We start from the raw sequence: 25724 nt of genomic DNA, 5'->3' as shown, positions 1-25724 counted from the left end.
ACTATATCGTACGTGGATGGATCTCGTGATATATATATGTGCCTTTTTTAGGTGCATAACAGCATATTACAAGTCAAATGTTTAATAAATTAAATTTTAAATTATCAGTAAAATCAATGTCATTTAAATGTATAAGCTTTTTAAATAAAACCAATTAATACCAATTATGAGCACATATAAGCTTTTTAAATAAAACCAATTAATTGGATTAAATAAAACAATTACCGACGACATATAATATATATAACTAAGGGCCTGTTTTCTTCAGCTTAATTTCAGTTCAGTTTCAAATTTTCTTATTTTATAAAATATTCATTTCAGCTCTATTCACTTCAATTCAGCTCAACTCTATAAATCAGAATAGGTCATAACTCAACGTCTCAACATTGAGAGACGATTTTAAGTAAATGACAGAGGATGTTAAGCAATAAAAATAAACCAAGGCTGTGTTAGTTGAGTAACAGTAACGCTGATTAATCACAAAATTGGCAATGATTACTCCCTGTTGTTTATGTTAAGTTCACACACCCCCATCACTTTCATCATTATTTTGTTTGGGTTTCCCTCTCTTTTCAAAAGCTCTTCCGCGCCAGAGAGAGAGAGTAAAGTGAGAGTGAGACACTAAACCAAACCCCCCAAAAAACCCTAGATATTTTCCGGCCAAAAATGCCTCGAGAAATCATCACTCTTCAAGTCGGACAATGTGGAAATCAAATTGGCATGGAGTTCTGGAAACAGCTTTGTCTTGAACACGGTATCAGTAAAGATGGCATTCTCGAAGATTTCGCTACTCAGGTTTCCCCCTTTTTTTTAATTTCATTTTTCATTTTTTCCCCATTTTCTATTATTTTTAGGGTTTTTGTTGATTGAATTGAGGAATTGATTTTATATGTTTGTATTTTTCATGAGATGATAGGAAATTATTGGGTTTTGTTGATTTTAATTTTTTGCCTTGGTTTTTCTTCTTTTGTTGTTGAATTAAACAATTGAATGCTATTCGTGATTTGATTTGTGAAAACTGTCTGTTTAGTTGATGGATCATTCTATATTTGGCTAAAGTTAGGGTTTATGGGAATTGCCTGTTTGTATAATTTAAAAACTTAGTATTGTAATTGGGAATTTGATAGGCTTATGTTGGTGCTTATCATGTTTATTATCATCATCAACAACCACCAAAGCCTAAATCCCAATACAGTGGGTCGGATGCATGAACCCTTTTTTATTTTTGTTGGAGTGTGCTTTCAGCATTTGTGTGTCAAATAGTTACGTGTAGCTAAAGGCGCTGCTATTTCTTTGGTATTAGTGTATGGATTAGAGCAGCGCATAATTTTGTCGGGATGTTAGTTATTTGACCATAAAATGAAAGGTGTTGAAGGTTGTTCATTTACAGCCATAGATACTGGAAGTGAAATGAGAAGTTTAATTAAGTTAGTGATTTGGTGTATCTTTAATCAGTATTCCGGTAATTAATATCCTTTAGGCAGTCTTTAAATTTGGAACCTTTCTCATGTTTTACTCAGTGTGTGTGCTTCCCCAATCGATAAGTTATTCATCATGTATAGAATTTATCATATCTTTTATTTTTGTCAGGCTTGTGTAAGTGATTAAGTCCTACTTTGAAAATTTTGGTGAAGTGCTTTAGTATGTAACTTTATTGGGTTTATGTTCTACTCCAAAGTTTGACAAGTGATTTTGGGGGATAACCTTACTATATGATATTCTGTTTGGACTTTTGCACGATATGAAGGTATCACTGGATGCCGGGATTATTTGAGCCCGTTGGTGATATGCCCCAATTCTTGGCTCATAGAAGTGCTCTGTGATAGGTCATATGTATTTTGTGATGTCTCTTTTGATCAAGGAAGAGTATGCAGGTTAATTTCCAACTGTTGAAGTTTATTGGATATTTGGGTGTATGTATACGTCATGATGGTGAAGCAGTGAACTGCTCAACTTATTATCTTTATCGCTATATTGTTTATACGGAATGATAACTTTTGGTTCATGTAGCCGACCCCACTTATGAGATTAAGGCTTTGATTGACTGACTATATAGTCTATGTTTTTACATATCTGTTTCAACCATCTTAATTATTGTTGTTGGTCTGCTATATCTGTATCAGACTATATAGTCTGTTGTGTCTTGTGTATAGTTTATTTAAGAAAATTGTGTGCTGTTTGCATGGATTATCTGCAGGGAGGCGACAGGAAAGATGTGTTTTTCTACCAAGCTGATGACCAGCACTACATACCACGGGCATTACTTATTGATTTGGAGCCTAGAGTAATTAATGGTATACAAAATAGTGAATACCGAAATCTCTACAATCATGAAAATGTTTTCGTTGCAGATCATGGAGGGGGTGCTGGAAACAACTGGGCCAGTGGATACCACCAGGTATATCTCTGATGTAAATCTCATTTTTAAACATCCTGTACTATTGATTTCAAGCTACTTATTTAAGGTTATCCATTTTTTTTGGCTAAATTTTTCTCTGGTCTTTTTAAAGTATCCTGTCCTATCTTCTTGTAAGAAAGCCTTGTGGATATACTGTTGTCTTTAGTAAACAAAACCGACATGCTCAATGATCAATTGGATTAGGTTGGGGACAGGACATCTTGCTTTAATTCAGGGAGATTGTAAATCACATAAAGTGTTTCAATCAAAGCTTGAATCTATAATTGTCAAAACTGACACCATTACATATAATCTTTACGAGTGAAGGGTGGTATATATGATTGCCTCTATTACAGAACATAAATGTTTTTTAGCTGGTTGACATACTAAAGGTTAATCTGAGTGATCAAGAGGCAAATAATTATCGCTTTTGGTTCGATTGAACGAGGGGATATGCAAAGTAATGTTAATGATGTAGGTTAGTGTATTGGTCTCCTGTATGTTGATATTGGATTGGTTCTACATTTGATGTAGACTTTTTGCACATTTAGGGAAAGAATGTTGAAGAGGACATCATGGACATGATTGATAGAGAAGCAGATGGAAGTGATAGTCTTGAAGGCTTTGTTTTATGCCATTCAATTGCTGGAGGAACAGGGTCAGGTCAGAAATATTCTAATTGTGCACCTTTAGAATATATTGCTTTCTTCTGCCTGCTGCTATAAAAGTGGGGATGTTGTATATATTTTTCTGGGTTCCTCTGAAAGCGTTGAAGCTTTAAATATATATACTTGTGAATGTGAATGGAATAAGGTCATTAAGGTTTAAAGCAATGGAGTATTGAGCATTGATGTGCCTTAAAATTGCATGAAGTGTGGCTGGAATTAGATTTATGCTGTGCATGGCATTGTGTGACCTAAACTCATTCGCACCTTTTTTTTTATTTTATTTTTTATTTTTTTAAACAGGTATGGGTTCGTATCTGCTGGAAACCCTGAATGATCGCTACAGCAAAAAACTAGTTCAGACATATAGTGTGTTTCCTAATCAGATGGAGATGAGTGATGTTGTGGTGCAGCCGTACAACTCTTTATTGACACTTAAGCGTCTGACACTCAATGCAGACTGTGTTGTTGTTTTGGATAATACTGCATTAAACAGAATTGCAGTGGAACGACTTCATCTATCAAATCCTACTTTCGCTCAGACCAATTCACTGGTATCTACTGTAATGTCTGCCAGCACTACCACATTGCGGTATCCAGGGTATATGAACAATGATTTGGTCGGTCTTCTTGCTTCTTTGATTCCTACACCCAGATGCCATTTTCTTATGACTGGATATACTCCGCTTACGGTTGAGCGCCAGGTAATGTCAAGTATATGTGAACCTGATCTTTGTTTTTTGTTTTTATTTCCTGGAAATCTATGTCACAAATATATATATATATATATATATATATATATATATATATATATATATATATATATATATATATATATATATATATATATGGAAAGCTTTATACCAGTTTGAATGGAGTCTAGGATTAAGAGCTCTGGCTGTTCAATTTATGGCTAACTTTGCTTTTAATTTGTTTCAGGCAAATTTAATTCGAAAAACTACTGTACTAGATGTCATGAGAAGGCTTCTTCAGGCATGTTTTGTTTTGACAATTGTATAATGATTCTATTAAAAGTTGTTTCAGGCAAATTTAATTCGAAAAACTTTTTTGTTTTGGTAAGAAATTAAAATATACTATAATCAACGAATGTAAAGTTTTTTTTTGTAAATGGTTTAATTGTTACTGTGATTTATTCAGCAGACTAAGAATATTATGGTTTCTTCTTATGCTCGAACCAAAGAAGCTAGTCAAGCAAAGTATATATCAATCTTAAACATCATTCAAGGTGAAGTGGACCCAACCCAGGTAATAAAAGTTTGGTTGCTGATAATGTAATTTTTTCTGAGTAATTATAAGTCTATGAGGTTTCCTGATGCATTATTTTTCAGTTGCCTGAGAAATTGTAAAGCCTGCTCATTCAGATATGCACACTCTGTCATTATGGCTCTCACTTAATTCACACACATGGTGGTGACTATTTATAACGAGTTTACTTTGTAATATAACAGATCTTCTTAATGTGCCATTAACAATGTATGAAATTGTTCTTATAGTTGTTTGAAAAGTTTTATCAGGTGTGTATTCATTAATTAATCATGGGACTTGGGCAATTTAGTAAGTTTAATAAGTTTTTGACTTATAGAAAGAGGGATAAAATTTTAGAACAAAGGAAGTAATACGAAAAGCTATTACTTCAATATTTTGTCGTAGTTGTTTATATTAGGTGGTTACTTTTCATATAAGATTAAGAACTTGTTCTCTTCAAGTTATTTGAGAAATTTATTATGAGTACTTATTCTTGTTGTAACCAGATTACATCATACTAGAATACCTATTTTAGTTGAAGAGGACAAGTTCTAACTTCTAAGTTAGAAGCTGTGTTTATTAGATATATTGATGTAGGGGTAATAGACAGTAAACTAAACAAAAAGTGGCTAATCGAACATTAGCTGAGTATTAGGTGGAGTGTTTAGCAGCATATACATCCGTTCTATAGTATTATTAATGCCGTTGTTCTTATTTAGAATGGACCACTGGAACCTTTTGTGCCAGTTAAGGATAAATGAATGGGTACACCCCTCAGTTTTAGTCTTTTCTCTTCCCCCAAGTTCATAAAACTGTTCATTTTAATAAATGTCATGTTGAACATAGATCAGATAAGACCCATTACTAGTAGCTGTGATGAAAGAATTGGTGTGATGTAATGGTTTTGAAATATATTGAGACTTAGGGACTATCCTTTTCTATTTAATTATCGAACCTAGTAGAGGTTTTGCTGCATGGTGCAAGAGGCATTTTCTTTGAGAAAGTCTAATTGAAGGTCTTAGGCTTCTCCTAAAGCATGTTTCATAACACAGGCAGCTAGGAACAAAAAATCTCTATGGGACATGAGCTCAGATGGAGAAATGTTTTCCGTGCAAACAGATTTTTTCTGCATAGTTCAAACTCAAATAACAAACTGAAAATATTGCTATTTTCCAAATGTAAGGTAAAACTTTTGAAGTACAACGGAACCTGATGTTTGTTTTTTTTCTTGATCAGGTTCATGAAAGCTTGCAGCGTATTCGTGAAAGAAAGCTGGTCAATTTCATTGAGTGGGGTCCTGCCAGCATTCAGGTTATTTTTTTTACTGGAAAATACATAATACATATATAATCAAGGCACTTTGCAGTATTCTAATTGATCTTCTTGTCCTGCAAAATATTCCACTTTCAGGTTGCTCTATCCAGGAAATCACCATATGTCCAGACAGCACATAGGGTAAACTTTCAGTTTTTACTGAAACCTTTTTTTTTTTTTTTTTTTTTTTTTTTTTGTTTGTTTGTTTCCTCCCATCTTTAGAATCTATGGTTGTCTGAAAATGAGATTTATTTTTATGTCTTTCTAGATTTAGACCATCTTTTGTTGCTTCAGATATGAGCAAGTGTTATAGAAGCTTAATACATTTCCTTGTGTAAGTGATTCAGAGAGAATCTCTCTTTTTATTGTACTTGCTAGGTAAGTGGTCTCATGTTGGCAAGCCACACTAGCATCCGTCATCTCTTTAGCAAGTGCTTAAGTCAGTACGAGAAATTGAGGAAGAAGCAAGCTTTCCTGGACAACTATCGAAAATTTCCAATGTTTGCTGTAAGTTGCAGAGCCTTGTCTTTAAACATTTGATTTTTCTTACATCTTTAAGTATTTCATCATTCCATGGTTATAAGTTTGTCATTTTTTTATTTGTTTTTGTATCTTGTTTTTTTCATCATTTTTCACAATCTGTGCTTCTGCCTTCATGGGTTGATTTGGAATCTTATTGAACTCAGTTGATATTGTTGTCTGCCAAAGTGCCAATATGGCTTGCTGTAATAACCTCTTTGCCTTTCATTTTCAATACTTTTGTGCTTACGACCAGAATTAGCTTCCTGGATCACGAGTCAGGATTGAACTAAATCCCGGCCATCATCCAGACACTTTTAGGGCATATAGGCTTGTACTTCTATATCTTTTTCATTACTAGAGTCATAATCTCCTTTATGTGCACTTCCTGTATCCGTGTGTTTGATGTGATGTGGAGCTGTCACTGTTTTTTTTTTTCCCTGATAAATAAATGCCAGTATCTTTGGCAGCCTTATTTATAGGCATTGCTCTGTGTGCACTTGTTCTTTGCTGCAGTATGAGGTAGTCATTGTTTAGCTAATTTTCTACTTATATAAAAACAAAGTTAGCCAGAAGTATGCAATCATCTCTTCTGATTCCAAGTTAACCATACCATATAGTAAGATTTGTTTGACTTTTGATGTAAAACCTACAGGACAATGATTTATCTGAATTTGACGAATCAAGAGACATAATTGAGAGTTTGGTGGATGAATACAAGGCATGTGAATCCCCAGATTACATCAAATGGGGAATGGAGGTAATGTACATGATTTTGAAATAGTTGTCTGTCCTGTCTGTTGGACATCATAAATTTATTGATAAACTTGTTTTTCAGGATCCTGACCACCTTATGACTGGGGAAGGCAGCGGTGCAGGAATGGTAGATCCAAACTTGGCTGTGTGAGGCAGACAGAAGCTTTATTTTCATAGTTCCATTGTAATCTTCAGTTGATATCTTATGTTTAGATCAGCTTTATCCAACTTTGATGTGCATAATCTAATTATCAGTTTTTGCCGTCATATATGTATAGAAATGTAGTATACTTTTGACGTGTGTAGCCTCTCATGGTTTAAACTTTTCTTAATAGTATCCATTTTAAGCCGAGCCCAAGTGCTAGCTGAGCCAAATTGAGACATTTACATGACTTGTGAATGTCAAACCTCCAGCGTGAGCTTGCATGAATTTGACAGAATTCAAACCTCCAGCGTAGAGCCTCAGGATCTATATTGGCCATTTGGGTAAAAACTTAGAATGTTACACCGGCCTAACATGACATTTGAGAAGCTCATCCGGAATACACCTAATCACACTTTGAACCTGAAAGTCCTGAATGACCTAAATTAACAATGAGGGGTCATAGTGTTTAGAGTAGCAAACACCAATACAGGTTTTATTGTAAACAACAAATGTAACTATGTAAGGCACTAAGGCATGCATAGACAATGGTGTGGTAAATATTTTGTAAACTGATGAAGGAAACTTGACACCTTAGTAGGACCTAGGATGTCTGAATAGTGATTAGAATTCTTTTGCTTTTTCGTGATTATACAACAGATTTTCGAAATAGCAATAATGCCATATAATCAACAAAATTTATTATTAGGACTTTGTAGACTTATTGGTAGACTCATTATTAGGACTTTTTTCATTCTATTTAATTTTGGAAAATATACTCGAAAATGGGTTTAAAAGTGAATTATAGCCTTCAATATTGGACAATTTTTTACTTTTTCGGGCTCAAAAAGGAAAGTAGTTAGGGTGCTTCCCATGAGCCTCATGAGACCCAATATGGGTGGTTGGAAACATTCACTTTGTCTTTAAGCTCTTAATTTAGCCAGTTCCAATGGTCCATGCAAAGCTCTATACATTAATTCAATGTCACATTTGATCTTTTAATGATCGACTAGAGTTCATACAATGTTCCAAACAATATAAACGACCTACCATTACTCATCGGGTCCCAAAATCTTCGAAAATGTAATGTATTGTGTAATTGTAGCCTTCAAATTTTGCTCCCACGTATCATTTTTGGATCCGACAATATTATATATCTAGGTACCTATCATAGTTCCCAAATAACCTTAAGATACGTACTTGACATCCGAAACCATTTCATTCATACTTTGACCCACAATGTACATGAGTTATGCTCATGACTTTGTATATAACTTAACTTTGTCTTAAATAACACAAGAATTACCTCACATATCCATTCATACTTACCTTAATTTGTAATTCTATTTACAGAAATTTACGTGAATAAAACGCAACAAATATAAAATACTTTTCCCCAATTTAGTTAAAAAAAAAAAAAATCGTAACAGCGGGAAAAAATAAAAGGAAAGGTGGAGAGAAGGAAGTCTGAGACAAATGAAAGACAAGTCTGGTCTGCGCGAGATCTTCTTTCTTCGTCACTAAGTCTCTTCCTATCTCTCTGTTCTTCATTTCAATTCTTTTCATTTTCTTCGTCTCATCTCACCTTCGATTTATCGGCGTTTTCTACCGATTTCTCTCTCTCTTTCATCCAATTCTGTTTCGCGGTAATTCACTTGCTTTCTCTCCTTCATTTGTGTTGAAATTTTAGTGAATTGTTGCATTTTGTGGTTGATTTTGATGTCGAATTTCGATTTCTAGGGTTTTAAATCAAATTTAGGGTTCATTTTTGTTCTAGAGATTTCATGAACTTCAAGAAAATCATGAATTACATTCAAAATCAAATTTGTAATCGAATTTTTAGTGGATTATGCTTGCTCTGATGTACATTTTCAGTGACCTGGAATAATGTTCAATTCGAAAGTTTTTTAGCTCGATTTTGTAATAAATTACTTGTTAGTTTTTGAGCTTCATGATTTTGTAATGGTTTGCGATATAATATGATTGTAAGACCTTTGCATTTTGTATGTTTTCTCTCTTAAGTTTTGTTGTTGTACAGAAATGGCGATTGACACCATGATCGTCACCAACACGCCGGCGAGAGATCTGGTATCCACGAATCTCGCCTACTGCTCTGTTGCTGATCTTCGCCGTCTTGCTGCTCCTGGATCGCGCGTGGTTTTTGCCTATGTTGGCGATTCTTGGGTCCTTTCCGTTGGATATCCTTCCTCTTACAGTCTTACTTTTCAATTGCTATTTGTTCCGTTCAATCTAGTTGTTGAAATTTACGCCGATTTTGTATTGTGATTTTGCTATTTGGATTGTCATTCTCTTATTTGTTATGTTATAGACAATGTGATTTATTTTCGAAGTTATTTTGAATTCAGCTGCAGAATGTATTGTGTTGATTGCTTGTTTCTAACCATATTTTATGTGCCAACCAAATTAATTTAGGTTCAGGTTGCATGTCACAATATTGTGTTCTTGTCCTTTTGTTTGGTTTGGCTCGATTTTGAACTTCAATGAGAAACTTGCAGGTTATTTGCTATTATAGAAAGTCTGCATTTACAAATTATTTAGTTGGACAAAATTGGTAACTGTTATTGTCTTCTAATTGTTATTTGCTGCTCTTCCTCTATCTGCATCATGTGTCTGCTAGATGATTTAGTATCGAGGTGTCCTTAAAAATTAAGAATAAAGAGTATTCATATGTACTTTGAAGAAACCATGGATATCTTATAGGCACGCTGACGCAGCAACATACAGCTGAAAAAAGTAGGAACCGTTAATATCAACTCTTGATTGACTATGATTAGCATTTCCTTTGAATGCTGAAGTGCATATGATGTAAGTTTATTCATGTTGATTGCCTAGGATCTAAGCATGATCTTTCATCATTGGCATTTATCATCTATTATTTTGTTTTTACCTTTTAGCCTCATTCTGTACTTATAAATTAGAGTTTTGCTCTGACTTTCAAGCTGTGGTTCTTTGTTTGCATATTATTCAAAATGTGAGAGTTATCTTAACATGTTTCTTTGAACTTTTTCGTGCTCTTTACCTAAATTTCTGTCAGCATTGTTTTCTCCTTAACTACTGCCCACTGCTCATGATGATATACCCAGTGGGAGCATAGCTCTTAATTCTGTCCAACGGAAGTATCTGAGGGTTTCCACCGGGGACCCCATTACTGTCAAAAGGTTAGGTGGTTTAATGTTTTGATAATTTCAAACCAGTTGATGATTTTCATACTTCATTATTGACGATATTTTTCTTTTTGCATCTTTCTTTGTAGATTCATACCTCCTCAGAATAATCAAATTACAGTGCTTACTCTTGAATTGGACTATTTGTCCAAAGCAAAAGCAAGAGATGAACAAGTAAATTTTCTTTAATGTTTTGTTACTTTGTAAGATTTTACTGCAGATTAATGTTTCATGCTTTTGCTTACTTCTCGAAAGATATGTTTTTGTATTGGCAACTTGATGCTTCAATTTTCTTTGCCGTGGGTGTTTTATGGAACTAAGATACTTTTACATGTCTTTTATCCTGTACACGTATTGATTTTTGATGCAATACATTTTTGTTTCTATGAATCTATTCCTGAAATGTCTTTGTTGTCAGGTTGATGCTGTTGTTGTGACCCAATTGATTAAGAGGAGACTTGTTGACCAGGCAAGTTTGTTGATTTTTTCTTTTATTTTTTGGTTCACTCCAGTGTTTATTTTCTTTAAAATGTTAGGGACTATCTGGAGTTTCAATTTGCATGCTTGTAATCTGTGATGCTGCTGTACACCAGGACAATGTCACTAAATTTCTCATTGTATTGAAAGATGGTTTTGACCTCATTTATCGACTGTTGGTCTTTTTGGTCTTGTCACAGTAACTAGTCAAACAAATTGAAGGATTAAACATATAATTGTTGAAGGCCAAAATCCCATTTCTTGTGACAGTAATTACCATTTCATGGACTTTCATAACAAAACATTCAAAATCATTTTCAACAGTCATCATACCTAACCTAACGTTTAACTTCCTAGTTTCAGAAAAAGCATGCTGATGTTGCACCAACCTTTCCTCCCCATCTTTTGTGCTACCACCTTATAGACAATTGTCATTCAAATGGAAGACCATGTGATGTATTAGTTTATTTCAGGGAGTGTAAGTTATAGCTCCTCCCATCTTTTTGTTTTCCTTTTCTAGAGCTGTCGATTCGGGTAAACGGGTCGGGTAAGAGTGAGTCGGGTCAACTCGAGTCAGGTCAATTCAGATTAATTCCATAACCTATGCGGGTCGGGTTTGGGTTGGGTCATGCTTGAGTCGGGTCACGTCGGGTCATACTTCTTATCGGGTTTGGGTCGGGTTAATAACAGGTCGGGTTACATTCGGGTCGGGTGAACAATAGGTCGAGCTTAATTCGGGTTTTCACGAGTTAAAACGGGTTAGGGTAATTTTCGGGTCGGGTTCGGTTCAAGTCAATAATTTGCAGTTTAGAATAAGGTCGGGTCATTCTAGGGTTGGAGTCGGGTTCGGTTCAAGTCAATAATTTGCGGGTTATAATTAGGTCGGGTCATTTTCAAGTCGGGTCATTCTCGGGTTCAAGTCAAGTTCGGTTCAAGTCAATAATTTGCGGGTTACAATCAGGTTGGATCATTTTCAAGTCGGGTCATTCTCAAATTCAAGTCGGGTTATGTTCAAGTCAATAATTTACAGGTTACAATCAGGTCAATAATTTGCAGGTTAGAATAAGGTCGGGTCATTCTAGGGTTGGAGTCGGGTTCGGTTCAAGTCAATAATTTGCGGGTTATAATTAGGTCGGGTCATTTTCAAGTCGGGTCATTCTCGGGTTCAAGTCAAGTTCGGTTCAAGTCAATAATTTGCGGGTTACAATCAGGTTGGATCATTTTCAAGTCGGGTCATTCTCACATTCAAGTCGGGTTATGTTCAAGTCAATAATTTACAGGTTACAATCAGGTCGGTTTATTTCCTAGTCAGGTCATATTCGGGTTCAACTAACTATAAATAGATTATTATCATTTTTATCAAGCTAATTATTTCCTTTGACTATAATATATATGGCAATATACTAGGGAACTATAGTCTATAATTTAAGAAGATAATTATCTCTTTTGACCATATAACAAATATATACTATATTTAACTCTTAAATTTGAGGATGATGCTCATTTCTTTCGCTGGCTGGACCGACTTGGTCTCCTTAGACAAAATTAGTTGATCAACAATAATAAGGTGGTCTAAATTGCATTTAAGGTTATTTGAAATCGAGTCATGAATAATTTGGGTTGAATTTAGGCTGGGTCAATAACAAAACGTGTTAATTTCGAGTGAAGTTAGTAACAGATCGGGTTGAATTTTTAAATCGGGTAAATAATAGGTCTGGTAAAATTCGGGTCAGGTCTATGACAAGTCGGGTTTAATATGGGTCAGGTCAATAACAAGTCGAGTTGATTTCGGGTCGGGTTAGGAACGGATCGGGTTAGATTCAATTCAGGTCAAAAAAATTCAAAAATTAAAGGCTAATTATCCACCTTTTTGAGAAATTTTGGAGTTTTCGGGGCCCGGTGTCTAAAAGTCTTTGAATTCAAGGGAATACATTTCGAAGTCATATAAAGTTGTTTAGAACCATATGTAAACATTATTTGTTGTCATAAAAGTTCGTGGTAGGCTTGAGTTAATGAAATCGGTGCAAATTGTAAACCGGTAAATTGGTCGTTTAAAGACAAATTGGATGGTTCCACCCACCCAATTGGACTCCCGGAGGGTATTAAAAACCATTTTAAAGATTTCGGAAATTTTTAATTACGGGCGAAAAAAAAAATCCAAAATTGAAGATTATATCCAAGCTTTTTGAGAAATTTTTGAGATTTCACGGCCCTGCGTTGAAAGCCTCAAAAATTTAAGAGATACATCTCGGGGTTAATAATGCCGTTTGGAATCATATATAATCATTATATGTTGTCATAAATGTTCGTGGTACGCTTGAGTTAATGAAATCGGTGCAAGTGTAAACCTGTAAATTGGCCGTTTAAAGGCAAATTAGATGGTTTTACCCACCCAATTGGACTTTTATATGGTATTAGCAACCATGACAAACATTTCAGCAATTTTTATTTCTGGGCGTAAAAAAGTTAAAAATTCCAAAATTGAAGTCTAATATCCACACTTGTTGAGAAATTTGGAGGTTTCGGGGCCCGGTGTCGAAAATTTTTAAAATTTTAGGGAATACATTTCGAGGTCATATAATGTCGTTTGGAACCATATATGATCATTATTTGTTGTCATATATGTTCGTTGTAGGCTTGAGTTAATAAAATCGGTGCAAGTTGTAAACCGTTAAATCGGCTGTTTGAAGGCAAATTGGATGGTAGCACCTAGCTAGGTGGACTCCCGGAGGATATTAGGGACAATTATAAACATTACGGCGATTTTTATTTCCGGGCGAAAAAAATTCAAAAATTTCCAAAATTGAAATCCATGCTTTTTAACAAATTTGGGATGTTTCAAGGCCCGGTCTCAATTTTTTTTGAGATTTTAGGGGATACATCTCGGTGTCATATAATGCCGTTTAGAACCATATATGATAATTATATGTTGTCATAAATGTTCGTGGTAGGCTTGAGTTAATGAAATCGGTGCAAGTTGTAAATCGTTAAATTTTTCGTTTTAAGACAAACTAGATGGTTCCACCTACCTAATGGGACTCGCGGAGGGTAATAGGGAACATGGTAAACATTTCGACAATTTTTCTTTATGGGTGAAAAAAAGTCAAAAAATTCCAAAATTGAAGCCTAATATCCACGATTTTTAAGAAATTTTGGAGTTTCGGGGCCCATTTTCGAATAGCCTTGATATTTTAAGGGATACATCTAAAGGTCATATAATGCCGTTTGGAACTATATATGATAATTATATGTTGTCATAAATGTTCGTGGTAGACTTGAATTAATAAAATTGGTGAGAGTTGTAAATTGGTAAATTGGCCGTTTAAAGGTAAATTAGATGGTTCCACTTACCCAATTAGAACCCCGAAGGGTATTAAAAATCATGGTAAACATTTCGACATTTTTATTTGCATGCGAAAAAAGTAAAAAAATTCGAAAATTGAAGGCTAGTATCCACGCTTTTTGAGAAATTTTGAAATATCTGCCCGGTGTCTAAAAGTTCTGGAATTCTTGGGAATACATCTCAAGGTCATATAATGTCGTTTGGAACCATATATGATCATTATTTGTTGTCATAAATGTTCGTGGTAGGCTTAAGTTAATGAAATCGGTGCAAGTTGTAAACCGGTAAATTGGTCATTTAAAGGCAAATTGGATGGTCTCACCCACCCAATTGGACTCCTGTGGAGTATTAGGGACCATGGTAAATATTTTGGCAATTTTTATTTACGGAAGAAAAAAATAAAAAAAAATTCCAAAATTAAAGGCTAATATCCATGTTGTTTGAGAAATTTCGAATGTTTCGGGGCCCGGTGTCGAAAAAGAAATGAAATTTTAGGGGACACATCTCGGGGTCATATAATGCCGTTTGGAATCATAAATGATCATTATATGTTGTTATAAATGTTCGTGGTAGGCTTGAGTTAATGAAATCGGTGCAAGTTGTAACTCGGTAAATTTGTCGTTTTAAAACAAAATGGATGATTCCACCTACCCAATGGGACTCCCGGAAGGTATTAGGTACCATGGTAAACATTTCGGCAATTTTTATTTACGGGAGAAATAAAGTCAAAAATTTCCAAAATTAAAGGTTAATATCCACGCTTTTTGAGAAATTTTGGAGGTTTCGGGGTTTATTGTCAAAAAGCCTTAAGATTTTAAGGGATACATCTCAGGTTCATTTAATGTCGTTTGAAATTATATATGATAATTATATGTTGTCATAAATGTTTGTTTTAGGCTTGAACTAATAAATCGGTGAGAGTTGTAAATTGGTAAATTGGCCGTTTAAAGGTAAATTGGATTGGTTCCACTTACCCAATTAGAATCCCGGAGGGTTTTAGGAATCGTGGTAAATATTTCGACAATTTTTATTCGCATGCGAAAAAATGTTTAAAAAATTCAAGAATTGAAGGCTAGTATCCACGCTTTTTGAGAAATTTAGAAGTATTCGCCTGGTGTCTAAAAGTTTTGAAATTCTTGGGAATACATCTCGAGGTCATATAATGTCGTTTGGAACCATATATGATTATTATTTGTTGTCATAAATGTTCGTGGTAGGCTTAAGTTAATGAAATCGGTGCAAGTTGTAAACCGGTAAATTGGTCATTTAAAGGTAAATTGGATGGTTCCACCCACGCAATTGGACTCCTGTGGGGTATTAGGGATCATTGTAAATATTTTGGCAATTTTTATTTCCGTGCGAAAAACAATAAAAAAACTCCAAAATTAAAGGCTTAATATCCATGTTTTTGTAGAAATTTCGATTGTTTCGGGGCTCGGTGTCAGAAAGAAATGATATTTTAGGGGATACATTGCGGGGTCATATAATGCCGTTTGGAACCATAAATGATCATTATATGTTGTCATAAATGTTCGTGGTAGGCTTGAGTTAATGAAATCGGTGCAAGTTGTAAACCGATAAATTGGTCGTTTAAAGGCAAATTGGATGGTTCCACCCACCCAAATGGATTCCCGGAGGGTATTAGGAACCGGGGTAAAAAGTTCGGCAATTTTTATTTCCAAGCGAAATAAAGTTAAAAAATTCCAAAATTGAAGGTTAATATCTACGCTTTTTGTGAAATTTTGGAGGTTTCGGGACCTGGTGTCGAAAAGGCGTGAGATTTTGTGGGATACATCTCGGGGTCATATAATGTTGTTTGGAACCATAAGTGATCATGATATATTGTCATAAATGTTTGTGGTAGGCTTAAATTAATGAAATCGGTGCAAGTTGTAAACCGGTAAATTGGTCGTTTAAAGGCAAATTGGATGGTTCCACCCACCCAAATGGACTCCTGTAGGGTATTAGGAACTATGGTAAACATTTCGGAAATTTTTATTTCCAAGCGAAAAAAAGTCTAAAAATTCCAAAATTTAAGGCTGATATCCACGCTTTTTGAGAAAATTTGAAGGTTTTGGGATCCGGTGTCAAAAAAGGCGTGAGATTTTAGGGGATACATCTCGAGGTCATATAATGTCGTTTGGAACCATATATGATCATTATATGTTGTCATAAATGTTCGTGGTAGGATTGAGTTAATGAAATCGGTGCAAGTTGTAAATCGGTAAATTGGCCGTTTAAAGGCAAATTGGATGGTTCCACCCACTTAATTGGACTCTCAGGGTAAACATTTCAGTAATTTTTATTTTCGGGCGAAAAAAAGTCAAAAAATTCCAAAATTGAAGACTAATGTCCATATTTTTTGAGAATTTTTGGAGGTTTCAGGGGTGTTGAAAAGCCTTGAAATTCTAGGGTATATATCTCGGGGTCATATAATGCCGTTTGAAATCATATATGATCATTATTTGTTGTCATAAATGTTCGTGGTAGGCTTGAGTTAATGAAATCGGTGCAAGTTGTGAACCGGTAAATTGGTAGTTTAAAGGCAAATTGGATGGTTCCACCCACCCAATTGGACTTCCGGAGGGTATTAGGTACCATGGTAAACATTTCGGCAATTTCTATTTCCGAGTGGAAAAAGTAAAAATTACAAAATTGAAGGCTAATATCTATACGCTTTTTGAGAAATTTTGGAGGTTTCGTAGCCCGATGTCAAAAAGCCTTTAGATTTTAGGGGATAAATCTCGGGTTCATATAAAGCTGTTTGGAACCATATATTATCATTATATGTTGTCATAAATGTTTGTGGAAGGCTTGAGTTAATGAAATTGGCGCAAATTTTACACCGGTAAATTGGTCGTTTAAAGGCAAATTGGATGGTTCCATCTACCCAATTAGACTTCCGGAGGGTATTAGACAATAGAGACCATGGTAAACATTTCGGCAATTTTTATTTACGGGCAAAAAAAAGTCAAAAAATTTAAAAATTGAAGGCTATATCCACGCTTTTTCAGAATTTTTTGAGTTATCGGGGCTCGGTTAAGAAAAGTCTTGAAATTATAGGGAATATATGTCGGGGTCATATAATGCCATTTGGAACCATATATGATCATTATATGTTGTCAAAAATGTTCGTGGGAGGCTTGATTAAATGGATTTGGTGCAAGTTGTAAACCGGTAAATTGGTCGTTGAAAGGCAAATTGGATGGTTCCACCCGGGTATTAAGGATCATGGTAAACATTTTGACAATTTTTATTTTTAGGTGAAAAAAAGTTAAAAAATTCCAAAATTCTAGGCTAATATCCACGCTTTTTGAGAATTTTTGGTGTTTTCGGGTAGAGTTGTCAATTCGGGTAAATGGGTCGTGTTTAGGTTGGTAAGTGTAGGTCAGGGCAATTCGGGTCGGGTCAATTCGGATTAATTCCATAACCTATGTGGGTCGGGTTTGGTTTGGGTCATGCTTGAGTCGGGTAACGTCGGGTCATACTTCTTATCGGATTTGGGTCGGGTTTTGGTCGACTTTAGGTCGAGTTAATAATAGGTCGGGTGAACAATAGGTCGGGTTTTCACGGGTTAGGGTAATTCTCGGGTTCGGTTCAAGTCAATAATTTACGGGTTACATTCAGGTCGGGTCATCTCCAGGTCAATTTATGTTCGGGTTCAGGTCTCACATACTCGGGTGAAATCGGGTCTAGGGTTGGTTTCAAGTTGGGTTTGGGTCACCATTTTTTCGGGTTTAGATGGTTCGGTTAATAATCGAGTTTGAGTCAGTATTTGGGGTCGGGTCAACTTTTGACACTTCTAGCTTTTTCCCCCCTACAAAGGTTGTCTAAAATTGTTTGTGTGGATTTTGTTCATTTTTTATAAATCCACAATTCCACATTGTTAGACAATCTTCCTGGTATGCCTTTTGCCAATTTGAAATCAATGAGGACAATTTAACATGTATGAGGAAACAAGAGGGATAATCTTTTCCGTGTTCTCAAAGCAATTTGTTTAACTGGTAGCTATTATTCTACCTCCATACTTATGATTTCCGAATTGCTTTTGCATGTATGTTAAGGCCAAGGTACAATTCTATAAAGGTCGATAATTTTATTTTGGGACACCGTATAAATGTGTTAGCTAAATTCTTTATCTTTTTGTCAAATAAATTGACTTGAGAACAAGGACTATTATTGATGGTCTGTTAGGCAGAAATGCTGGTATGTTCGGGTGTTCCCCTAATCCGGTACTGGAGAAGGTGCAGTTAAAGAGGATTATATTGTTTGTTTTCTTGCTTGTCCATTGCACCTCTAATATATTTTCCCAATGACCTTATGCAGATCATGACAGTGGGCCAAAAAGTAACTTTTGAGTACCTAGGCAATAATTTTCTTTTCACAGTCAACCAGGCTGTTGTTGAGGGGCAGGAAAATTCAGATATTGAAAGAGGGATGCTGTCAGCAGACACATATATCATTTTTGAGGCAGCAGGAGGCAGTGGAATAAAGGTAAACTCTTCATCCTTGAACATGTATTGCTAGAAGTTGGCTTTGGATTAAGTGATTGTTGTATGTTTCCAGTTTTCTAATATTTTGATATTGTGAAGTTATCTATGATTGTTAGAATTGCTGTAGAATGACAGTTTTTAATGTAATTTTCAGATAATCAATCAACGTGAATCAGCTAGCAGCAATCTCTTTAAGCATAAAGAATTCAATTTGAAGGCACTTGGTATAGGTGGTCTGAGTGCAGAGTTTGCAGATATATTTCGAAGAGCTTTTGCCTCTAGGGTTTTTCCTCCCCATGTCACTAGCAAGTAATTTTTAAGCTTTAGCTGGTATGTTGTTGAAATATTGATTCTATAAATGACTGATACATATTTCGCATTGACTACCATAGATTGGGCATCAAGCATGTGAAAGGAATGCTTCTGTATGGGCCTCCTGGCACTGGCAAGACTCTAATGGCACGTCAGATAGGAAAGGTGTTAAATGGAAAGGATCCAAAGGTACTTCAAGTGAACCTGTATGGACTTATAATTTAGACGATGAGAAATGCTGGCAAATTCATTCCTACTACGATTATTTTTAATTACAACTTGTTCAATTTGATCTGTGCTGATCCTTAGATCTCAATTCTTGACCACTCAAATTCCAGACTTTTAATCATTGCTTCCTGCTTATAAAAAAAAAAAAAAAAAAAAAAAAAATAACTAAGTTTTTACGCCCTGTTTGAGAAGACATCCAGCATTCCCTGTGTTCAACTCTCTGCATATTTATTACCATTCTTGGACAAGAGAACTTTGATCTCAGTCCCTTAATTCAACCCGGTAATTTAGACTTTGATTGATGGATTGATATTCTGATTCAAAGTTTTATTAATGAGGTGCCTCTTGTGAAAATTGATCTGTTGCATTTGGACAGTGAAGGAGAGGTACACCAGTATAAGGGATTCATGTTAGTAACTTTGATCTCCTTTAGGGGGAAGAGGGGTATGTTGAGTGAAAAAGAATATATATAATTTGTTTTGAATACAATACATTCCTCTTTGGAAGCCTCAAAACACAGACTATATGGCTGTGGCTTATATGTTTGTTTTTCCCAGATTGTCAATGGGCCTGAAGTATTAAGCAAGTTTGTTGGTGAAACTGAGAAGAACATCAGGGATCTATTTGCTGATGCTGAACAAGACCAGAGAACTCGAGGTAAAGTGAGATGTATACATTGCATATGGCTGGTGTCATTTGGAGTTATGCTTGTGCTGGCTCTATTGTTGTCACTGATCAAAAAGAAAGTAATGGATTTTTTTTTACATTATTTATTGTATGGTTTTCTTTTTTACTGCTTAATTTTTTAATTTGTACTTTTCAGGGGATCAAAGTGACTTGCATGTTATTATCTTTGATGAAATAGATGCTATCTGTAAGGTAAGGCATCGTGAGCAATGACAGTTATTTTTTATAGTTCTTCGTCATCATCCTAGGGACTAGGGTTCCAATTTTTAATTTATACCCTTGATACTACACACATGTGCATGCTTGCTTGCACATGAAGATTCACACGTTATACAACTAATTGTCATCCCTCATTATCTGCCTAGTTGCTGTAGTCAATCCTGCGTGTACAAAGTTTATGTGGATTATGGAAGCCCTTGTCCCATACTGAGCACATCATTTTTCAGAAAATTGATGTTCACACTGTTATTCTTTTTTGATTGCCTGAATCATTGTTTATGAAACATTTTGTTATCCTTCTGATTACTCTATATTTACATAAATCTTTCCCTTCTGATATTGATCTAAATTCCTAATGATTTTTTTACTGATGCTGGAGTAATAAATGAGCTAGTTGATGGGGGATTTGATCCATTATGTACACATGAAGTGGAGATAGCTTGAAATAAAAAATAAAACTGGTGCTGATAATAAGTTAATAACCCTTATGGATTAGGATATTCAATTGGGACATTAATCACATTATAATGGAAAGTACAATAGTCACCATAGAAACGAAGAAGCTATATTGATTTTGCAGATCTTTTCTAGTATGCTTAGACCAAGTTTCTGATAAGTTTTTTCTCTTTAAAATTTGCAGTCTAGAGGCTCTACTAGGGATGGTACAGGTGTCCATGATAGCATTGTCAACCAGCTACTAACCAAGGTAGGTTAAAGATTGGCTTTCTAAAATGTAAAATAGTATGTGTTTGTACAGATAAAAAGTAAGATAGCCAGTATACTGATAATACTGATAGCTTCTTGCTTTTTAGATTGACGGGGTGGAGGCACTCAATAATGTTTTGTTGATTGGGATGACTAACAGAAAAGATTTGCTTGATGAAGCACTTTTAAGGTGAGCTCTTTGCTGGTACCGATTTTTCATTGATGAACATTCCATTTTTATTAGATAATCTGCTCAGCTTTTGAAGTCAATTTTGTAACTATTGTATAGCCATGGTGATAGTTTTCTCTGGACAGGCCTGGGCGTTTAGAGGTTCAAGTGGAGATAAGCCTCCCTGATGAAGCTGGTCGTTTGCAAATTCTTGAAATTCATACAACCAAGATGAAAGAAAATTCTTTCCTTGCACCAGACATCAATTTGGCTGAACTGGGTATGTGAATTTGTTGTAAATGCTTTTGAGGTCACTACTCACTAGTATCTTCTTGTTGCTTTATATTGAACTATGGTGATAAAATTTCACATTGATGTGCCTTAGACAGTAGAAAATTACTCTCTTTGTCTCCTGTGGCATTCAGTTTCATAAGCATTTTGATAAAATGATGCAACAGTATTTACTGTAGGCTTTTGAATTTTATTTGCCTGTTGTCCCCTTGTAAGATGGATGTTTTATTTAACTGAACTTTTTTTTTTCCTATGTTTTTAGGCTTCCTAATCTTAGCACTACAACTTTTATACATCTGGTAATATGATGTGAAGGGTATATATAAATTTATCTACACATTAATGCAGCTGCAAGAACAAAGAATTATAGTGGAGCAGAGCTCGAAGGTGTTGTTAAGAGTGCTGTCTCATATGCTCTGAACCGGCAATTAAACATGGATGATCTTAATAAGCCAGTGGATGAGGAAAACATAAAAGTTACTATGCACGACTTTTTGGAAGCTATAGGAGAAGTCAAACCAGCATTTGGAGCATCCACCGGTGATCTTGAACGATGCAGGTAAGATAGTAAGGGTCCTATGGTTCTTTCATATGGGATATTACTTTGTTATTTACCTTTGGCTAATACCTCGTTTCCATTTGGTAGTTTAGAAGCTGTGATATATTGGCTGTAACTAGCATGCCTCCTAATAATTATGTAGATATTTTTTATTAAAGGTTTTATAATCACATCTCTACTAAAACTTGTAGGCTCAATGGAATGGTGGATTGTGGTGTACGCCATGAACACATCCAGCAACGCACTATGCTGCTAGCAGAACAAGTAAAACTTAGCAAAGGCAGCCCACTTTTGACTTGTCTTCTGGAAGGTCCAAGTAGCAGGTAATAATTACATTTCCTTGCCCTTGTTCCTTGCTGTTTTTTGAATAATTATTTACAGTTTTCTGATTTTGTTTGTGTTTAGTGGGAAGACTGCAATGGCTGCTACAGTTGGTATCTGTAGTGATTTTCCATATGTGAAGATTGTAAGTTCTGTACTTGTTGATTTTATCATGCCATTTTTCAAGATCCATGACTGTAACATGTTTTATTTCTGTTTGTGTAAATAATGAGTAGGTATCAGCGGAATCCATGATTGGTCTCAGTGAGAGTACTAAATGTGCACATATTGTCAAGGTTCATTTTTACTACTCTTTCTTTTGTAGTTTTTGACCTTTTATGAAAAATGAAGTATAGTAATTGTGTTCAGAATGTGTATTTACTTTGATTATCATGTATCTCTAAACTTGTTACTTTGTTAGTGTTACACATGTACAATCACCCCACTGCCACATTAGTGCATGTGGCATTATGGCATCTTCCCTTTGTAATTTTTGTCCGCTTACGTAGTGCTGTCATTGATATTTGATTATGCACCTTTGGTTGAATTTTTAATTGTAGGTCTTTGAAGATGCTTATAGGTCACCGCTGAGCGTAATAATACTTGATGACATTGAGAGGTGACTTTGACAATGTTTTATTGTTCTTCCTGTAATTTTGTTTCTTTTTGTTGGACATAAACTCAATACTATCTTGCAGGCTTGTAGAATATGTGGCTATTGGCCCTCGGTTTTCAAATATCATCTCGCAAACATTGATGGTCCTCTTGAAACGACTTCCCCCACTGGTGTGTCTTGAAATTTTCCTTGCTCTAAGATTAGTTTTTACTCCCTATACAGAAGTTTCTAACTAATTGTCTGTTTTCGAATTCTTCTATCTACTTATTTGTAGGTTCCTAGCTTCCCTTCCTACTCATACCTCTTTTTTTTCTCAACAGTTAACAACTTAGTCTGATTATGAACCCATGTCATTTAAAACTCACTTGACAATAACCTCAAAGACTTGCTTAAAAGCCTGTAGTTGCTCATAAGCAACTGTATAGGTGCAGAAAAAAATCACTTCTGTCATCTGCTGATGAATATCATTTTCTTGAGAGATAAATGTGTGAGTTTAATGGAAAAACCTGTGGTCTTTTTTTCCCTGACCTTTGTAATGTTATATTTGCATTCACAATTTGCTTATCATGATCCCCAATCCCCTTGTAACAAAAATTGAAACTTCTGTCGCAATGCAATTATGCTGTACCTAGCCTTTATTTATTAGGCCATTGTTGTGAGTGTAAACAAGTGGCAAGAGTGCAAATATCATGTGATGTTAGCAAATTCATGCATGTTTTACTAGGAAGTATACCTATTACTCTGTTAGCACGTCTACTCTTAACATCCTCTGCAGCTTCAAGGTCCAATCATAGCCAACATTCGCATGCATGTGAATGAGTATAGTGTCCGTAGATTATGTAGTAATTTACTTTAGTAAATATATGCCTGTAAGAGACATTGAACAGGAGGCTATTATAGGATGACCTTAGTTTGGTTCCATGATCCATAGTTGTGTATCGACTTATGACTTGATTGTGGATTGAAGTTTGAAATCAAAAGTGGTGTATAACTCTTTCCTTGAGATTATATTCATACATCTAATTGGAATGGTCCACAAGATGCTACCCTGTGAGCGCAACTGGTCTTTGTTCTTCCACTAATGTTCAGCAACATAATCGAGTTTGAAACCTTAAGATGAAACCTTAAGATTAGTCTTAATTCTTCTATATGTGCTATACATTGTGGTATTAAAGGGCTAGTGGGGAGAGAAATTATGCTGAGGAGAGGAGAGGAGAGGAGAGGGCAGTGTTGCTTTGCTACCATGTTTTGTGAGAGACGATGATTCTAACTTGTCATTAGCATGTGGGTATTGTAACCTAGTTTGGACCTTGGGGTTGATGAACAAGTTAATGCCCTGGGTGGCTATGGTTTTACTTTTCACTTGGGATCCATCTTTCTCTGGTGTATTGGTCATATGCTCCAATGCATGTAAATCAGGATTTGGACTTATAATGTGGATTAAAGATATGATGAAAGTATGTGGGGGCTCAAAAGGATGGTGTGAATACAATTTGTTAGTTTTAGCATTGTCCATAAAGACTAATCTGGTAGAAATTTTTGTTATCTAGTTTTTTTTTTTTTTTTTACCAAATTGAAAACTTAGTTGATTGTTTAGAACTCCTATATGAGAATCATAGTAACTCTGATCTCAATTTATTTCTTACCATTGACTGCTGCTGTGCTGTACGTCAGTGCATTATTCCATATCTTAAGTCTCATTACTTGATCATTTGTCTCCAGGGAAAGAAACTTCTTGTGTTGGGGACAACCAGTGAAGTTGGTTTCTTGGATTCAATTGGCATTCGTGATGCATTCTCTGTCACCTATAATGTCCCAACTTTGAAAACTGAAGATGCACGAAAGGTTAGCTAATCTTTCTCCATGTAAACGCATGATCTAAAGTTGTTCTGGGGCTTCTTTTTAACGTGATTGTGGCGCATGTTGGAAAGAAAGTACGTCTTTCTGGGGTTTGAATGTAGAACATAGTACAAATCAGCTGCCTGGTAAATAAACATTACAATCATGGTACAATGGTACATTTTTAGACTAGTTTTACCAAACAGGTAGCGAGTTGTGCCCCCATGCCTTTAATATGTACCAAACATACCACGAATTAGGTAACATTGGTTTGTAATGAGGTCTGGATATCCTGTGTGTTTTTAATGAGTGGTGTTATACTATTCTGGCTACGTAAGTGGTAGACTGCTATGTAGATTGCATAAGTTATGAGGTTTGCCTGGTGCAAAAACAAAAGATATGGGTGATTTTGCTATTTGCTCCATTTTTATGTAAAGCTCGTGTCCTTTTCTATGTTGATTGGGTTCTTTAATCTGTTCTCTACTTTTCTCTCTCTCTCTCTCTCTCTCCTTGCTCAGGTGTTGAAGCAACTAAATGTCTTCTCAGAGGATGACATAGATTCGGCTGCTGAGGCCCTAAATGATGTAAGTCATCCTCTTTCAGTTTTCTTCCCTGTATTGATTTTAACTATGACGTTTTTTTTACATTAGAGTAGCTTATAGTTTATACTCCATCTAGGATTCTTGGGACTTGTTAAATTTGATGTAATTTGTGCCCAAAAGTTTTGGTTGCCCCTCGATTTTTCATTGTTTTAATTTCTTTTTGTCAAATTGCAGATGCCAATTAAGAAAGTGTACATGCTAATTGAAATGGCTGCTCAAGGTGAACAAGGAGGTAAAGCAGAAGCCATTTACTCTGGCCAAGAAAAGATTGACATATCTCACTTTTATGAATGTCTTCAGGACCTTGTCCGGTACTGATTCACACTAAGCAGCATGTTATTACACTGGTTTTTTCACCAGTCTTTGCTTTGACGGTAATTTTAATCAGATTGACTGTGTTATTAATTTTTATATTCTTTCACCCGTTATCTTTCTTTGAACCCCTTCAGTGGGTCGGACCATGGTTTTGTAGTTAGCCGGTGTGTATACCCTACGGATTTGACTTATTTACTGCCATTTTTTCACCAGTTTTGTCAGATGTTGAGCTTTTAAAATTAGGGTAAATGGCCTTAGTTGGCATGTTTAGTTATCTTAATTAAAATCCTGTATCTTTTGACT

The 25724-nt window shown here is 35.3% G+C and overlaps 2 protein-coding genes across 2 annotated transcripts; both read left to right on the top strand.

The window, feature by feature from the left end:
• Window positions 1-486: 486 nt before the first annotated feature.
• Window positions 487-7307, top strand: LOC110714225 (tubulin gamma-1 chain-like). The gene is made up of 11 exons (XM_021892719.1): window positions 487-795; window positions 2198-2398; window positions 2950-3061; window positions 3367-3767; window positions 4003-4056; window positions 4225-4329; window positions 5566-5640; window positions 5740-5784; window positions 6022-6150; window positions 6818-6922; window positions 7001-7307. The coding sequence occupies exons 1-11, from the start codon at window positions 667-669 to the stop codon at window positions 7067-7069; spliced, it is 1425 nt and encodes a 474-aa protein (XP_021748411.1). The 5' UTR covers window positions 487-666; the 3' UTR covers window positions 7070-7307.
• A 1014-nt stretch (window positions 7308-8321) lies between these two features.
• On the top strand, window positions 8322-25660 carry LOC110714213 (vesicle-fusing ATPase-like). The gene is made up of 22 exons (XM_021892703.1): window positions 8322-8706; window positions 9099-9258; window positions 10144-10239; window positions 10335-10419; window positions 10664-10714; window positions 18392-18559; window positions 18713-18867; window positions 18951-19059; window positions 19656-19755; window positions 19922-19977; window positions 20645-20710; window positions 20817-20899; window positions 21025-21158; window positions 21518-21728; window positions 21920-22051; window positions 22134-22194; window positions 22286-22345; window positions 22610-22668; window positions 22748-22835; window positions 24388-24510; window positions 25023-25088; window positions 25281-25660. The coding sequence occupies exons 2-22, from the start codon at window positions 9101-9103 to the stop codon at window positions 25422-25424; spliced, it is 2205 nt and encodes a 734-aa protein (XP_021748395.1). The 5' UTR covers window positions 8322-8706; window positions 9099-9100; the 3' UTR covers window positions 25425-25660.
• Window positions 25661-25724: the final 64 nt, after the last annotated feature.

This window comes from Chenopodium quinoa, unplaced genomic scaffold, assembly GCF_001683475.1.
Source record: "Chenopodium quinoa cultivar QQ74 unplaced genomic scaffold, ASM168347v1, whole genome shotgun sequence".
Classification (NCBI taxonomy): Eukaryota; Viridiplantae; Streptophyta; class Magnoliopsida; order Caryophyllales; family Amaranthaceae; genus Chenopodium; species Chenopodium quinoa.
The sequence above is the reverse complement of the archived record's forward strand: the minus strand, read 5'-3'. Positions and strand labels throughout refer to the sequence as shown.

What these genes read in the sequence shown, in the direction of transcription:
- LOC110714225 (XM_021892719.1), top strand. Translation starts at nt 667, where the DNA reads ATGCCTCGAGAAATCATCACTCTTCAAGTCGGACAATGTGGAAATCAA. An exon ending in GTGAAGTGGACCCAACCCAG is followed by an intron (nt 4,330 to 5,565) that starts GTAATAAAAGTT and finishes TTTCTTGATCAG; the next exon opens with GTTCATGAAAGCTTGCAGCG. An exon ending in GGGGTCCTGCCAGCATTCAG is followed by an intron (nt 5,641 to 5,739) that starts GTTATTTTTTTT and finishes TTCCACTTTCAG; the next exon opens with GTTGCTCTATCCAGGAAATC.
- LOC110714213 (XM_021892703.1), top strand. Translation starts at nt 9,101, where the DNA reads ATGGCGATTGACACCATGATCGTCACCAACACGCCGGCGAGAGATCTG. An exon ending in AGAGGAGACTTGTTGACCAG is followed by an intron (nt 10,715 to 18,391) that starts GCAAGTTTGTTG and finishes GACCTTATGCAG; the next exon opens with ATCATGACAGTGGGCCAAAA. An exon ending in TCAACCAGCTACTAACCAAG is followed by an intron (nt 20,711 to 20,816) that starts GTAGGTTAAAGA and finishes CTTGCTTTTTAG; the next exon opens with ATTGACGGGGTGGAGGCACT.